This window comes from Sturnus vulgaris, chromosome 4 (assembly GCF_052056855.1).
Source record: "Sturnus vulgaris isolate bStuVul1 chromosome 4, bStuVul1.hap1, whole genome shotgun sequence".
Lineage (NCBI taxonomy): Eukaryota > Metazoa > Chordata > Aves > Passeriformes > Sturnidae > Sturnus > Sturnus vulgaris.
The window spans coordinates 50634570-50651927 of NC_142246.1; the positions used below are offsets into that span (position 1 = coordinate 50634570).

At 51.6% G+C, this 17358-nt stretch overlaps 1 protein-coding gene across 1 annotated transcript; it reads left to right on the forward strand.

Moving 5' to 3' along the window:
• Nucleotides 1-10560: 10560 nt before the first annotated feature.
• Nucleotides 10561-14994, forward strand: C4H4orf54 (chromosome 4 C4orf54 homolog). Its single transcript, XM_088163898.1, has one exon. The coding sequence runs from the start codon at nucleotides 10561-10563 to the stop codon at nucleotides 14992-14994; it is 4434 nt and encodes a 1477-aa protein (XP_088020024.1).
• The last annotated feature ends 2364 nt before the right edge of the window (nucleotides 14995-17358 follow it).

Genomic DNA, 17358 nt, shown 5'->3' on the forward strand with positions numbered 1-17358 from the left:
GCTCAGGAGTTCATTCAAGCTAAATATATCCCTGCAGTGCTGTCAAGGCACTAAGCTTATATATAACTACATTTTTTCCATACAAACCCACTCATACAGTTTTATACCAATCAACAAAACAGCCCAAAGCACAAAGCAGATTTTGTTTGTTATCCCTTTAACCACTTAGGCTCAGCCAGATCACTGATCCTAGCTTGGATAGAGCTACCCATTTGGCAGATCTTTTTACTGAGACTCCCCAGTATACATAATTATATATACAATGCATGCCTTTATGCTCCAAAGTGACTCATCTGAAGTAAAAAGCCAATTACTGTCTGCTAATGACAGACCAGCTGGGACTTTAGGTGGGTTGAACTCTCCCTTTGCCAGTTGTTCTTTAAGTTTTGGTGAAAAGTTATGCTCTAGAAGCATTTTCTCCTTTCTGGGCTTAGTCCTAGCAGGGTCAGGACATAGTTATTGAAATATGTAAAATAAAGGGATAAAACTCAGCTAAGGTTCTAATTTTCCTATCTTTTAAAGTACAGAGTAGCAGGTGTGAAATAGCTTTTGTGGGAAAAAAAGTCTAGGCTCTCTCTTTTTAAAAAAATATTTTTAATCTCGTTCCCATCACAAATGCTAAAACAAACGAAATCTCTCTGACAAGGAGCACATTGTCAGGTTTGACCCTTGAAGGGCCTTCACAGTTGCAGAAGGTGTGTTGTGATGATGAGGAAAAAATGCTCACATAAAGATATCCAAACATGAGGTACCCTAACTTAACTGCTCTGCTTTTGCAGGTGAGCAAATGGCCAGCGCCCCAGCCAGCCAATTTAAAACTGTCTCAGGAATCTCTGTGCTACGTGCTGCCCTGCAGCCAGCAGCTAATACAGTTGTTACTCGTGTCACCGGGTAGCAACATTCTGTGCCATCTAGGCTTGTATTGGTAGCAAAAGATAACTATTACTAGAGTGTGACCAAATACAATTTCCTACTGGTCACTTTACTAACTGACCACTTCAAACCTATCTGTTCATTTGGGTTAAGTTCAGCAAATGGTTCATAAGAGGAGGAAGAGTTGTTAAGTGTTCAGATTTTCTGAAACAGAGAGTGTTTTTTGCTTTCTTTTCCCAAATTGATGCACAGAGAGGTCTGGAAACCATTCAAAGACAGGAAGGGGAAGGCTTCCCTTCTCATTTCCCTCAGCCTGGAGAGTTATCCAAAGCAGAATACGATCCATGCTCAGTTCCATGATCCTCCAGCCATGGTGTGCCAGTGCAGGTGGAAGGATAAGAAGCCACCCAGTAACTGCAAGAGCCTCTGAGCACGAGAGGCTTCTTCGGAGGAGGAACATTGCCCCATGGGGGTTGGTTTGGCCCTGGCCTCTGGGGCTGAGGGAAGAGGAGTGACCTGCAGCATCCATGGGCTCTAGGGAGCACATTGCCCCAGAGGGTTTGCACACCAGTCCCCACTGCTAAGCAGGTACGTAGTCACAAAGTGCTTCAGTATTTTGGCAGAATGAACTTCACAGCAGCCAGTATTTGCCCAAAATCCCCCTGCCTCATTACCAGGATGATCAATTTGTTAATGGAGAACCTCCATGAAGGTGACACTTGAGGACAAGGTTGGTGCATGCTACAGAGAGGAGGATTCCCAGGAGGGTGTCGGGGGAGACATAGCCAGTGTCTGCCTGGTCTGGGGATGTAAGTCACAGGGATTTTAGAGAGCTCATCACTTCCTGGGAAGCACTCAACACCTCACAGGATCAGGCCTGCATGCTCTGTGCAGAGCACCTTACTAAACCCCACACCCCTGGGTGCCGAGACACCATCTGTGTTCTCAAAATGCTACGGTAAAGGAAAGTAGCAGAACTGGAGAGAGAACCTCAGCCTCCTTGCAGAAAAGAGAATACACCATTTTTGTGTTCAAAGTATTTCTATTTTTCCTATTTTTTAAAATACTCCTGTTTTTCACTGTTGATTAAAGGAATTGTGGGAAACACAGAAGTGTAGCTATAGATAAATAATGTATGTTTTGTTTAACTATAGATAATATGCAATAGCATATCTATAGCTATGTTTTGATTGAGAAGCATTGTATGTTTTGAGGTTGTCCTCCTGTTCTATGGATAAATGCAGTTTCTCTAAGTTAAAACTGTGTTAAAGTTCCTGTAGAAACTCTTACTATTTCTGATTCTGAGGCTAGCTATTAAGAGTTGGGTTTTATGTATTATTTGCAAATAATACATAAAATAAAAGAGATGTTTTATGTATTTTTTGCAAAGTATAGGCATTGAAATTTGTAAAACTTGCAATAACATATTCTGCAGAAAAATATGTAAAACCAAATTTTACCCTTCAAAAAATATTTTGAAGGGTAAAATTACAGAATAATGCCTCACATAAATAACCTTTTCTTACCTCACTTGTCAGCTGAGTGTGGGGAGCTACTTACACGTTTTTCATCTCTGTGAGATCTGGAAGGATCAAGGACAAAATAAAAAAATAAAAAAGTAGTCCAATTTAAATAAATCCCTTGCTCTAGTATTACTCAGCTTCTGCCAAGCTATCATTTTCCAGCCTCATAAAACCGTCATGTCATTAGTGTTTTGGGATGGTCTCCTTATAAACCTGACCTTTACAATGGATTTTACACGTGGATTTAAAAATCTTATTCTTACTTTGCTCTGCAGTTGCCTCATGTACTGACTAAAAGGTTTTCCCAGATGCAAACTGGCTGGATTTATAACTCCTCATTACGTAGCCAGCTTCTCACCTGCAATTATTTAATTTGTAAGCCAAGCGAACCAGTGGAGAAACACACACAAAAGCATGGATGTGACCTTAATTCCGGGCACGCAGATCATGATGGTGCTTATTGAGCTCCCCTATATATAACCCCTCCATCCCAAGGGAGCTTCGCCCCAGGGCCTGCTCGGTGTCCTTGTCCCTGCCAGGCAATGGGAGGGAGGCACTTTAGCTGGCTTTTGCTGGGAGTCCCGTGAGAAACACCTCAGGATGGGGCTGCACTCACTGTACCCCACTCGGTGCCCAAACATAATCCCCGTGGCCAGAGCAGGGCATAACCAGCTGGGATCGCTTTCCACGGGGCCCTCTCGACATTATTTATTGAACGCTGGGAGCAAATGGATCCCAATCCGACACTGGCTGCTCTCCAAAGCATGGCAATTTCATGTTACGGTCTTGGAGCAGATCTGCAATTGACGGCTCGAGAGCTCTGTGGGAGCTCTTCTTTGTCAGCAAATTGTTGCCAGAGTTCAAAACCCTTCTGCAAAGCAGCTGATTGCTTAAAGCAATGGTATTATCCCATACAAAATCCAGACTGACTGCTTGCATTTCTAATTCTAAAGTAAGTGGGGAAAAAAATGGTAGTGTGTCATGTTTTCATGTGATGGCCCCTAGCCAGTTAAAAACTAATTTTTAAAGATACTAAAATAATAAAACTAGATTTAACAAAACCTAGCAATAAAAATAAGTAATTAATAAACCATGAGAAAATTAAGAAAAATACCTCGACTATAAATAAGATATATTTTAAAATATAACATAAAAAATTATAAAAATAAAATCCATTTACATTCACATTACTTCAAGAGATAATTCCTTGTTTTCTCATGTCCAAATACCCTGAACTATGCAGGCAGGTTTTGAGCCTGAAGTTTTCAGCTGAAATCTACCTCTATAATCAGTTTTGTGTAATTTTAATGAATGGTCATAAATCACCTCTCTTTCCCCCCACCAGCTTGGCTGATAACAACTCAAGGAAAGGTCACGGTTTCGGGTTCTTTTGGCAATCATATCCACAGTTCCAATAATCAGATACATCTGCAGTTCTCGGGTTACCCAATAATACTGTACAAAGAATAGGGTCACTGAGGAAAAGTTCATTTCCAAAGCAGGCCCATGATTGGAGATTTGAACAGACCCAGCCACCTGGGAGAGTTGCTCCTGTGGAAGAGGGATTTTGAGAGACCTGAGGGAAGGAACAGCAAAGTTGAAATCAGTCAGTGTCACTTCAGTCCCTGAAGAAACGTGGGCATAGACTTGCACTCCAAAGGCAAAAAGAAAGAAACATAAAGAACAGATAAATACCAATGTGAGTTTGATGGGATTTGTTCTGGGTGAGTTTTTCTAAAATGGGGCAACGGGCTTTGCAGAGAGAGCAGAAATAGGTTTGCCTTTCACAGGGCATGATTCTCTTCTGTTAGCCAGGTAGGGAAGCACTGCTGGTGAAATTGTGAGGTGAGAAAAGACTGTTTGGATTGTGCGTGAAGGTAAATTACAAATACTGCATCATTTGTGTAGTAGTGAACTTATGGGGCTCAACACCACAGTGTTTGTTCAGTATTTTCATTAGTGCCTGGCAGAGGAATGGAAAACTTGCTCAGGATAGGGCACAAGCTGAAGGACATGAACATGAAAACAACAGATGTTACCCAGGGAGGGATGAGCAGAATGCAAAATTATTCCTTCCCTCTTCTCACTGAGGGGGAGGCTCCATCTGGTTATCTTGTAGGCACCACTTCTCACTGCCCCTAGAGATGGGCTAAAGGACATCTGAAGAGCAGCGATGGGAGATCCAGCTTGTATGCTCAACAGGCAAAGTGAATCTAGGCCTAGTAAAACCTGGAAACTGAAGGAAGCACACTGGTCACCCTTAGTTATGAAAAAAACCCTCTAGCATATACTGGGACTCATCTTCTTCCTCCATCTGCAGCAGAAATAATGGATTTCCAGCAAGGAGAAGCCAGATGGACCTGAGGACCATCTTTCTGATGGTATATGGACAATCAGGTGCCAGGGAATTGGCCTGTGGAAGCCATGAAGCCTTTGCAAGTAGAAGTTTGTCAGTGCAGGCTGGACAGGCACCTGCCAGGATGTTTGTGAAAGCAATAAAGTGTTTATAATTAGTCTTATTGAACAGATTCCTGCAGTTTGCATGTGCTACTGCTGTCTACATGTAACAGCCACCAGATTATTCTCTTGTATCACTGACCTTGCAGACACAGTTTAATCTGACATCCACAAAATTCAGCAAGTATTTGATTTATTTCGTCTGAGTAGCAGACACCCCATATAAATACACGAACACATATTTAGACTGTATTTGCAGCACAACTGGAAAGTAGGGCAGAAATCTAAACTCGTTCTGGGATTATATTCCTGCCTGTTTGCTTTGGCATGAGATTTTGGGGTCTGGAAGAGAAGGATGGGTAGCAAGGGGGAGGATCTGTTTTAAAAGCATATATATCTTCTGCAGCCCCTGTAAGGCATCCAGCAGGAGCTGCTTATAGCAAGGGCCGGAGGGAGCTGCGGGCAGGGCAGGGGTTGTTGTTTCACCAGCACTTCAACCACTGCTGCTCACAGGGGCTCAGTTACACGGGAATGCACTGCGGAGCATAAGGCAGCGGCCAGAACTTGATCCTATCTCATCCTAGGAGGAAAAGTGGCCTCCCATTCAAAGTGCCAAGCCAAGGTTTTTGAATCCTGCAAGCTCAAGCATTCAGGTTAAGGTCTTGAAATCCACCCAGCTCTGGAGTTTCTTTTGAAAGGTCTGACTCTCACTGAGAGGGAGAGGTCTGCCAGGAAGGAGTGCACATTTGATTTACATTTGCAGGTTGAGTGTTAAGAAGAGCCCCTCAATCTCTTCAACAGGCTCGGGATGGGAAAGGAAAGAAAGATCCCCTTGATTAGCATGGTCTCTGTGAGAGAAAGGATTGTGTCATCCAGGTATTGGTTTTCACCTAGTTTTTGCTTTTTCATTCAGACTAAATGCCATGAGAAACACAGTTTCAGTGCAGGCTACAAAAGTCTAATTTTATTTCTGCTTGGTTTTGCTAGAAAGTTTCCATTCCAACGCACGTGTGTAGGTATTGTATTTCCTTTCAGTATATCTGGTAGCACTTGGAGATATATAATGTGTGCTGGGCTTCACTGTTTGTTGCTAAGCCAAAAATCCACCTCTTCTATTCCACAAATTCCTCTCCTATTGGTGTTTGCTCACTCCTTCTTGGGTACTAGTCCTGAGAGAAAATTAGAGTGCTGTTTTCAGTTTTTCCTTCTCCTTAACACACACTCACACAAACACACACACACACATAGAGAAATCCCTCTAAATTCCGGTAATGTATTTTTTTGCTTTGATTTCAAAGATTACCACAGAGCTCACTTTCACAATGTGCAATGTTACCAGAAAATTACTGAGAGAAAAATTTAATCCAGCAGTATTGAAATGCTACTCAAGAGAATAATCAGCCAAAAATTAAAGCTTCTCCCTATGACTCTATCATTCTTCATCTCTCTCTGAACCTGTAGTGAGTGTCTTTTGCTGTGTGCACGGGATTCAGCAGAATTCTTGTGCTGTTTCCTTATTTTTTGTTAAAGACATTGCTTTCCATGCAAGAAGTATAACCTCTTCTGCAGACCATCTTAGTTACTGGAACAGTGTTTGTCTTCTCCATGAAAATAATATTTTGATTTTTCTTCTGCATGAGTCTGATTTTTATAACTCCTTTGTGATGACTTAACACTGTAAGAGCTAAAATATGTAAAGTGGTATTAACATTTTCTAAGGTTAAAATAACAGATTAATACTTTACCTTTCCCTAGTCACAGAAAACTCAACTAAATACTCCCCCACTGGTTGTTCACTTTCCTGTGTGTCTCAGTTAGAGGGAAAAAAACTCCTATGCTTTTTTCCTATGTGACTGTATAGTTACAGTCTCCTTAACCTCATTCTTCATCTCTTGATTCTGCTTTTAAGTGCCTCTTCTCAAATGCCTTTTAAATCCCACTTCCCCGTTACTTCCATGAGTAATGTCTTTTGAGGTGCAGAGCTAATTCAGCCTATCTGCATTTTCCACATCACCTTTACCTGTCTGACCTAACCTCTATGAGCAAAGGACAGAATGTGATTAAAAAGTGTATGTTGTTATTTTTAACAGAAAGCATTTAAAAATAGAGTACCAGCTATGTTACAAAAGGCATCAAGCATACAGGTTTTCTGTGATTGTGAGCTCCAGTAACACCTCATGATAGATTTGGATGCAGAAATCTTAGGCTTTGGTACCTTTAATGAGTGAGAGAGATTTAAATGTGGAAACCACAAGAGAGTAATTGATGCTAATGCATGCTTCAGCTGAGTATTGCTAGAATCATAAGGATGACATGTTAGTTACTTGTGTCCCACATCATTAACCAAATCATGTTGATCTGATTAACAGTCAGTGGAGATGTCATGCCAGCACAGAGCAAGAAATTGCTACTTGCAAGAAGATGTGATGGAGCTGCAATTTCTCTGTGTACTTTTGACAGTGACTAACAGGTCTATCACTGAGTAGAGTTTTTCTGGCAACTGTAATAGAGACAGAAAAAACTTAAACCCAAAATCATCTACACCTTTGCAAAGCTGTTGAAGCACTCTGATCCCTTGTGAGGCAGTGCCACAGGGGAGCAGACCTGGGGAGTCAGCTCCAGGTTCAAGCTGTGCACCCAAGCTTTGAATGCGATGCATGGAGGCTATTAGACACCTCCAAAACAGGCTTTACAAAAGCTAACACTATGGTAGCTAAGAGGAAAGGCTGGGGACAAGGCATTAAGCCTAAACCCCATGGAATTTTACGCATTGCTCAGGGCCAGACTCGCAGCAAAAGCATCTCTGAGGCGCTGGCACCACATCAGAACAGAAATTTCTGATACAAAAAAAAAGAGGAGGAAATCCTTCTCATTTCCCTCCTCTCTTCTAACACCATACAGTGATTAGAGCACTTAAGCTGGGTGTCAAAGATTCACTTTTACAAATGACATTCAGATTTGTGTGGCTCTGGACCCTGTAGCAACATCTCAGTGCCACGGGAAATACCCTGATCTGACAGCCTAAGGCATGCAGGCCTCCAGGGCTAGCCATGACTGAAAGTGGAGAACAGGTGTGGATTTTATGTATGTATTTTTGTCAGCAGGGGCATAAATTCCCTGTGCTGGAGACATAAGTATGTTATAAACATACATGTGTGAGTGCTCCATTGTGGTTTCTGCCTCAGTTGTGAGAGTCACTGATTGAGTAGATTAAGTTCAAGATACCACCAAAGGAAAAGAGCAGAAAAAAACATCTCAAGACCATAGCTAGAAACTAGACTGTGAAAATGGATAAATAAAGAGTCAAGTTTTGATGCTCATTTTGGTGGGGATCTTGTCTGGCTATCTTGGCAGGAATACATGAACAACTGTTACTCAAAAAAACCCCACCACCACCACTTTTAATTGTGCAGGTTTGGGGAGCAAAGATCTGATTCATTGTGTACCTTTAATGGAGGAAAACGAAAGAGTAGAAGACGGAGTAAAGTCTGAGAGACTGATACCCTAGACCCTGGTATGGGAGATCAGAGTGTGGGGGCATTGAGAACTTGGAGTGGACACCTTGCTTGAGAGGAGGCATCTGGTGGAAGGCAGAGGCAGAGCAGAAGGCCAGGCTGCTACAGCTGCCAGCAGTCACCCAAGTACAATGAATGATCAGGGTTTAAAACACATTCCTTGGCATCCCAGGCATTTGGAAAGGACTGTATTTGAGGATCTACTCTCAGCCCAGCATCAATTAAAACTAAGATCTCTCTTAATAATGTGCTAAAATATTGCCTCTCTCGAGTTACGTCATGATTTTATTGTGGCTGCTTGAGACAGAGGGGCAAGCCTGTAACACGTGTGGATGGGACACAACACCCAGTGAAGCTGTTTAGGGATGAGGATGCCATTTACCACAGCTCTGTGGAGAACTGCAGTTGCTCTGTGTACCAGGAGAGTTGAAGCTACATAAACCTGGCTAAGATGAAGGCTGAGGGAGCCTAGTACTCATAAAAACTGGTGCCCAGCTTCTCATTAACAGCACTCTGGAGGCAGGACAGATTCAGTAAGGATGGAAATCAGTTATCCCTGCTGCCTGGGGAGAGCCTCACTGCATGGGACCCGACTTGCTCCAAATGCTCCGGGTTTGGGGTATGTGTATTTCTGTTAAAGTATCTCATGGTCCTTCAGTAATATTTTCCATCCTGTCAATCTACAGCCTAAAACATAATCATGTATCTATGAGAAGTACTAAAAACTGGAGCCACCTCACTTGTTTTCCTCCAGGCAGCAGAGACCCTTATCTGAAACAGGCTATGAACCTGCCCTTGCTGCAGGGAGCCTCACAAGACTGTTCTTGGGTTCAGTAAAGAAGGCAGGTAATTTTTCCTGGAGGCAGCAGGAAGAGTGCAACCCCATGGAGAGGATGGCAGCAGAGCAGCGTGGCTACAGGGTGGGATGAGGAGCTGGGAGCACTGGGAAACCCTTGTTTTGACATGGACAGCGCTGGGAAGACTTCTGGGCTGGCGTCAGCTTTGCATCTTGGCTCCTCTATTCCTGTGGCATCTCTGGCAGAGCTGCGCACCATGCCAGTGCCTGCAGCTGTAAGGTCCTGGATCCTGGTAACCACTTTAGGGATTTCCACAACTTTCCCCCACCTCAGTTCAGTGTTACCAGCCCAGTGCCAGTTTGCTCACCTCAGTGTTCAGGTACTGTAAATTTGGGAGGTTGTTTTAAAACCTGTAAATTTAGGATGTTATCTGCATTGTACGCCTGAGGGCTGCTCCTCAGCATTGCTCACTTTCCTTTGTTTCTCCTCCCCAGTGTTTAACAGCTTTCCTTTTCAAAACTTCCATGGTGCTGGACTGATTTTTGGTTTGTCATCTTGGGGACTTCTCAGTAAAGCTCTCAGCCACCAAACGTCAGGCACGCCATAGAAATGCCTATTAATAGGTCTCAGGTGCTGGTTGTGTCTAAACCAGCATTTCTTGGAAAGAAAAAGTTTTCTTGGAGACCGGTGGCTCTCTGGACCACTGTAAAGGTGCAGGGCCAGGCTGCCATCCATAGGGCGTCCCTATGTCACCACAGCTTCTGCAAATGGGGACACAGCGTGCAAAGGGATAATTTAGGGAAGAAAGGAGCTGTTTAGCCACTGCTGCGTGTAGAACGAGGGCAGTGCACTAGCTGTTGGCAGGCTGCGCGCCCAGCCGGTGCCCGGGGAGTTGTCTCCCGCAGTCGGTGCCGCCGGCTCCCGGGGAGCTGGGCAGTGGCAGCATTTTTGTAGGCAAGGGCAGCTCTCCCCTTCCAAGGTGTGTCCGGGCGCCTTTATTCCGGCAAACACAGATGTTTAAAATAGGATTCCGTTCAGGCGGCCTAAGTGACGCCGACTCTATGTATAGTCCGCGCCTGGGGCCGCCCAAGCGAAGACCATCTCGGAAAACCCCTAGTACCTGGGATGCGCAGGGCCAGCTCCCCCGAGGGGGCCGCACTGCCTGCCCTGTGCCGCGGAGCGCTGCGGGGGGAGCTGAGCCCGGCCCGACCCCTCCGCCCCCCGGCGGCGATACCCGCCCGGGCCGGGAGCCGGCGTGCCCAGCGGAGGAGGGGAGGGGAGAGGAGGGGAGGGCAAGGAGGGGAGGGCAGGGCGTGGGAGGCCGCTGCCCCCCCGTACCCCCTGCACGTGCCTGCCCGCCCCCGCGGGCCACTGCCGCGCCCCGACGGCCCCGGCATGGACGCGCCCGGCCAGCGGCCCGCCAGCCCCCGAGCCGGCCCGGAGGGCGCGGCGGCAGAACGGGACCCGAGCCCGAACCCCGGCCTGGACGCGCCCTTTCAGGAGGAGGAGGAGGAGGAGGCGGCGTACGTGGAGATCCGCAGCTCGCCACAGGGGCCGGAGGAGAGCCGCCAGAAGCTCGAGCTGGCCGCGGCCGGCGGCGCGGAGGGAGCGGCCGGTTCCGCACCGGACAGCGGAGCCGGTGGGACCGGGGATGGCGACTCGGCGAGCGGTGCACCGCCGGGGGAGGAAGCAGAGCCAGCATCCTTGGTCCACGGGCGGGATCGCCCTCCTTCCCCGGCGGCGGCGGAATGCGGCGCTGACACCGGCCCCGGCTCCGTGGGAGCGGCGGGGAGCGGCGGGACGCCGGAGACGAGGGGCTGCCCGGAGTCCTCCTCCTCCTCCTGCCCCTCGCCCGTGACCAAGGCGGACGACTTTCCCGCAATGAGCGAGCCGGTGTCGACGGAGGGCAAAACCTCCTCGTCCTCCTTCGGCTACGAAAGCGAAGTGGAGGATGAGGTCGCGGGGCGCAAGGCGACTCCCCCCGGCACCCCCCCGGGCACCCCTCCCGGCGGCGGCCGCGACGAGGCGCACTATATCAGCACGCAGGAGATCCAGCTCAGCGAGGTGGACCACGACATGGACTTCGATGCGGGGCTGGCCGCCCGCTGGGACTTCGAGGATAACAACGTGATCTACTCCTTCGTTGACTACGCCTCCTTCGGGAGCGACGAGACCCCGGGGGACACGCTGACGGAGGAGGAGGAGAATAGCTGCTACCTTAGCACGACCACCAGCGACCCCAACAACCAGACGGACAGCATCGACAACACCAGCAGCACCGAGATCGTCAGCCTTACCTCCGAACACGACACCCCCGGCGGGGACAAGCGCGCCAGCTCGGGGGAAAGCCGGTCCAAGCAGCCCGGCCTCCCCGGCGGGAGTCAGGCCGCCCAGCTTCTCCTATCAATCAAAGCTGCTTCCCGGGCTATAAATGAGTCTAGCAACGTGCACGGAAAACAAAATACTGTTTACGCTGCCAAGCATGAAGGCGACATGAGTCTCCGTGTCGCCGCGGCTCCAGACCGCAGTGCGAGTTTAAAACAGGATGCGGTCCGCGACCACGCGAAAAAGTTCATCGCGGTGCCTGCGCGGCTGCAGACGCGGTGCGGGGCCGCCAGGGCAGGGGAGCATTCCAGCGGCGCCTCCAGCGCCGTCAGCGAGCTGGACGATGCCGACAAAGAGGTGCGAAACCTTACGGCCAGGGCTTTCCGCAGCCTGGCGTACCCCTATTTCGACACCCTGCGCCCCGGCTCCCGCGCCTCCTCCGCCTCCCTGTCCGACAATGCCCTGGGCATCAACCGCTGGTCCACCTACCTGGACCTCAAGTGCGGTAGTCTGGGACCGAGAGCCGAGCCCAGCCTGCTGCGCTCCGGCCGCTCGCAGACCAAAGCCCTTGAGTTCGTGGTCAGCAAGCTCGACGGGGAGATCGCCCATGTCGAAACGCCGCGGCGGCTGCGGGCGGGCTCCCGGGTGGTGACCCTGCTGGACCTCGGCGATGCCGCCGAGGCCGGGGAGCCGCCGGCGGCGGAGGGCGGCGGGAAGGGGTCCAGCAAGAAGTCCAGGTTCGCCTCCAGCCTGCTCAAAAATGTCATCTCCAAGAAGATGCAACTGGAGCACGAGTTCAAGATGGAGCGGGGCGAGATCACCGACACCTCCTACACCGGGCCGGGCGCGGGCCGGGAGCCGGATCCCACCGGCGGCAGCGCCGGCCGGGAGCGGCAGCGGGAGGGCGGCGTGCAGCGGCAGAACTCCCGGCACTCGGAGGGCGGCTCGGACTGCGCCGCAACACCGGCGGAGGATGCGGGCGAGGGCGGCGGGGGCCGGTCTCCGGCCTCCAAGGCGTCGACGCCCCGCGAGGGGAACCGCAGCCTGGACCGGGCGCTGTCAGAGGAGCTGTGCGAGGTGAAACGCAGCGCCTCGGAGGCCATCAAGGCCACCTTCCTCCGCAGTCAGAACAGCGCCTTCAGGTCCTGGAAAGAACGAGAGGCGGAAAGGAAGGAGGAGAGGGCACCCGTCGGTAAGCTGAAACTGTCTCCCAAGCACGACTGGCGAGCCGACCTGGGTGAGATCTCTGCCGGCAAGTCCACCAAGATGTCCCGCCTGTTCGTCCCTGCCATTCAGCACACCCCTCGGGAGAAAGAACCCGGCAAGAGGGCGACCAAGTGCTTCGCCGCGGCCGCCGCCGTCTCCTCGCCTGCCACCGGCGCCGCCGCCACCGCCTCGCCCCCCGCCGCCAAGCCCAAAGCCCCCGAGATCAAGATCAGCCTGGGCAGCCTGCAGCAGCCCCGGGACGCCGCTTTCAGCATCGCCCAGCTGCTGACGCCGCAGATCGCAGGCCGACCGCCGGAGGAGGGCAGGGGACAGCCGCTCAAGCCTCTCAAGGCCGGCGACGGCTCCGACAAAGTGCCACAATTCCTGGTGCGCGACGTGAGGGACAGCAAGTACAGAGCCCAGGGGATCCTCCATCAGGTGCGGGACGTGCGGAAGCTCATCAAAAGCTCCTACAGCGCTGACTCGGGAGATAACAGCAGCGACAAGGGCAGCGGCGCCTCCGAGCAAGGCGGCCCGGAGCAGAAGCCCCTGCAGCAGCTGGTCATCGCCGGTGTCCCCCGGTCGCTCTCCCCCGTGGTCATCACCTGCCAGGCGGTCGGCCACCCCGGCACCAAGCCCACCGAGGCGGGGACCAAGGCGGCGGGCAAAGTCCCCGCCTGCCCCCCAGAGGGCACCGTCCTGGTGCACCGCACCTCGGGCAGGCTGCCAGTGGCCACCATCGCCCCGAACAAGAGCGATGCTCGCCAGCCGGCTGTGCTCAAGATCGTCTCCAAATCCTCCGCTCCCTGGCGGCACCAGCCCCCGCCGCCGCCCGCCGAGAGGGGCCGGGGACCAGAGGAGGACCCCCGGGAGGAGAGCAAGGCAGCGCCGGTGCAGAACGCGCTGGAGAAACTGACTGCGGCGGTGCGGAGCATGGAGGAACTCTACAGCTTCAACAAGCGCGAGTGGAAGCGCAAGAGCGACCCTCTGCCCATCACCGACAGCCACGTCCTCTCCCTCATCGCCAGCCAGGAGCGGGGCGCCGGGTCCCGACCCGCCGCAGCTGCCGCTCCGCCCCCGCCGCCGCCGACAGACAAGGCGGAGGAGCCGTCGGGCAAGGGGCCGAGCGGCGAGCGGCTGCCCCGCCGCCCCTCCAAGAGCGCCGCCGACAAGGTCTCGGCCAAGGCGGCCGCCTTCGAGAACCTGGCCCGGCAGCGGCAGCGCGGCCCTTCCGCACCCCGCGCCGAGCCCCCCGCCGCCCCCCGCGCCCTCCTCACGCTCCGCGGGGCGGGCGGAGCCGCAGCCCCCGCGCCGGCCAAGCCTCCCCCCGAGGGCGGTCTGCGGGGCCCGGCACCGCCGCGCTCCCCTCGGCTGCCCGCGGGAGGCGGCGGCGGCGGCGATGTGGAGCGCGGCCCCGACTGCGGGAACTATCTGTCCCTGCCGCTGAAGGCGGCCACCGAGCCCGGCTCCCCTCCGTCCCCGGGGGCCACGGCGGCGAGCGGCGGCGTCCGCCCCGGCCCGGTGTCGGCGTCAGCGGCGGCTACGGCGCTGTGCAGCCTGCAGCCCTTCGGCACGGCCAAGCCCCCCGGCAACCCCAGGCCGCCGTCCGGACCCCAGTCCGCAGAGGAGCCCCCTGCCACCGCCCCGCCGCCCGCCGAGGGCCCGCCTGCCGCCGTGTACCGCCCGCCGCTGCCCTTCACCGCCCTGCCCGGCGCCGCGCCGCCGCTGCTCTGCTTCTCGCCCTCCGTGCCCTCCGCGGCCACAGCGGCCGAGCCCTTCCCGCAGACGCAGCGCAAGGTGCTGCTGGACGTGAGCACAGGGCAGTACTACCTGGTGGACACGCCGGTGCAGCAGCCCCTCAAGCGGCGCCTCTTCGACCCCGAGACGGGGCAGTACGTGGAGGTGCCGGTGCCGCAGCAGCCGGCCGTCGCTCCCGTCCCGCTGCCTCTCTCGCCCCTCGCCCTCAATGCCGGTGCCTATGGCGCCACGTACATGCTCTACCCCGGGCTCCTGCCTGCCGCCACAGTGCTGCCCGCTGGCGCCCTGCAGCGCCCGCTGTCCCACACGGGTAGCGATGCCAGTGCCCCGGCACAGCCTGGCAGCCCCGCCGCGGCAGAGGCAGCTTTTGCCGAGAGTCCCTACTTCGTGGCTACCAGCAAGGGCCCGCCTCCGCCGCGGCACGGGGCAGCCGAGGCCAAGCCGGTCATCAGCATCACAGCGCCCGCCACCGGCCCTCGGATCGTCGCGCCGCCCTCCTTCGACGGCACCACCATGCGCTTTGTGGTGGAGCACCGGTGAAGAGCGCGGGTGAGTGGCTGCTGCCCGTCGGGCCCGGCGGTCACCGTGATGGGTCACGGTAGACCGGGTTAGTGGCCAAATGACAGCAGTGCCACAGCTTCTCCGGAGGGGAAAGAGGGTCCACAGAGGGACCCTCACCAGGGTGCAAAATACAGAGAGGTTAGGTACACCCCTTTGTGCAGTTCAGTATTCCTTGGAGCTTCTTTTTTTGGCAGTTTCAGAGAAGCTTACCATAGCTACTCATCACACAGACTGTATTTGTGCAGCCCCATGGCTGGGGCACTTCCCATTGCTCCCGGGGATGGCAGTGTGGTTGGGCATCTCTGGATCCATCATCTGGACCCATCTTGCAAGCCATGAAAGAGCCCCTTCACCTTGGCATCACATCCTTCTCTTGTCTCACCTCTCACCTCTTCCTCCCAAGGGGAGGTGATCATGTTTCTCTTTCCCCTGAACCTGCTTCTCCTCAAACTCAAGAAGAGTGGGAGAGGGGTCTGATGGAAGCAAATCCTTATTTTGGGTCTTTCTTATTGGTGGGGTGAGGGAGCAGGACGCATGGAGCAGTCCCAGGGGTGCTCTTCTGGAACCATGGGGCTGCTGGCAGGGGCAGAGGTGCCCACAGCTGCCTGTGCTGCAGGAGGGCTCCCCAGGGCACTGCTGCAAAGCAGTTTTACACAGCAACTCTGAGCTTGGAGTGCCAGAGTCCTGACAGTGTCCAGCTACCTGGGCTGTAACTGAGAGCCAGCCTCCCAGTTCAGGGATGTACATGTAGGGGCACTGAATACCTGTTCTGGAGCAAGGAGGAGGGCACAGGACTTGGCATACAGCATGCACTGGAACCAGTGTGGTGCAGTATGTCCTGTGCAAAGTAACCAAGGAATCATGAGATTTCATTTTAAAAGACCTGAAATATTATGGAAGTGCCTTCAGGACTGGTGTCACTGCTCCTTCTGCCTCTTGCATTAGAATGCATGCCTCAACTTTATCACATGCAGTATTAGACAGAGCTGACAAATCTTCTGTGGCTTACCAAGAACTCACAGCATTCGTTTTTTGATGTATATGAAAAGGCAAAGAGAAAGAGTGGAAGAGTGGCAACAGTCAGAAGTTTGGGTTTGTCACCAGTTCATGCTCAGCTTTGTCCAGTTGTATGCTTGAGGGCAAATTTTGTCTTTCAGCACTTGGGTTATTTATTTTGCTTTAATATATTTTTTTAGTTTGCATCATCTACTATGTAGTAGATCATTTGTTGAATGAAACCTTATCAATGTGATTCATACACTTACTTCTCTGCTTGTAATTATTTTATCTTGAAAGTCTCATTCTTTTATCCTGGCTGTGGATGCAGTTGTTTTCATTGGCCCTTATGGGTCACTCAGGACAGGCAACATGCCAGTTTAACTTGAGCTCTGCTGTGCTACTTGAGTTCATCTTGCCAGTAAAGTCAGAGAACCTAGATGAAATGGCAAAAAGTAGTTCATTTCTTTCGTATATTTCTGGAGGCTGAATTGACACTGCTAGCAGAAGGAATTTGTTAGATTTCATATTAGAGACTTGACGTTTTTGAAGAGATGGGGTATGTAGTAAATGTATTTGTAACAGTAGCTATTTAAACAAAAACCTCCAGCTTTTCTTTGTGTCACTCTTTAAAAGTGAAAAACATATTTCCTGGTGTGCCCTGCCCCTCAGTTCCCTTAGTTCATCCTGTTATGATGTATTCAGCTTGTATTCAGTGCCTGGTGAGGCAGGTGATGCTCTTACCCAATTAATCTTTCTCACTGGTGAAGTTAAAGCAGAAACTCTGCTTTGTTGTGCTGAGTCAGAGCTCTACCACTGCAAAAGTTTGTGAAAGCTGCCCCAAAAGACTGGGTGATGCAAAAATGTGCACACTCAGTACAGAAGGTCATTCAGCAGTGTGCAGACTTCAGTTTAATTTTAGCATCCTTTCAATCTTTGATCATGCCGAGTCACTCGTTGTCTGATACAGACAGGGGTGCTCCCTCTGGGCTGTCTCAGACCTGCTGAGGGAGGTGTCCTGCTGCTGGACAATGGATGCACTTTTTTCCCTTGACCTGTTCTGACAGTTCTTAAAATAAATAATATTAACTACATGTTTCAGAATGTGTTTAACTTGTCATTAGACTTTGGTTATTCCTGTATCTTAGCTCTCAGTGGAAAATTAGGTCTATGCCAGAGAGGAATCACATCTGTAGCCTTCTTCTTCCTGTTATTTTCATTCACCTACATAACTTTCATGCCCCTGTGGATAATTTTTTCTCATCTTCTCTCTTTTATTATCTACTTTGTCTTTGGTTTTCCATTATTTTCCTCTATCTTCTGCCATTCCATTCCTAATGAAAAGCA

Coding starts and splice junctions, on each gene's coding strand:
- C4H4orf54 (XM_088163898.1), top strand. CDS start 10,561: ATGGACGCGCCCGGCCAGCGGCCCGCCAGCCCCCGAGCCGGCCCGGAG.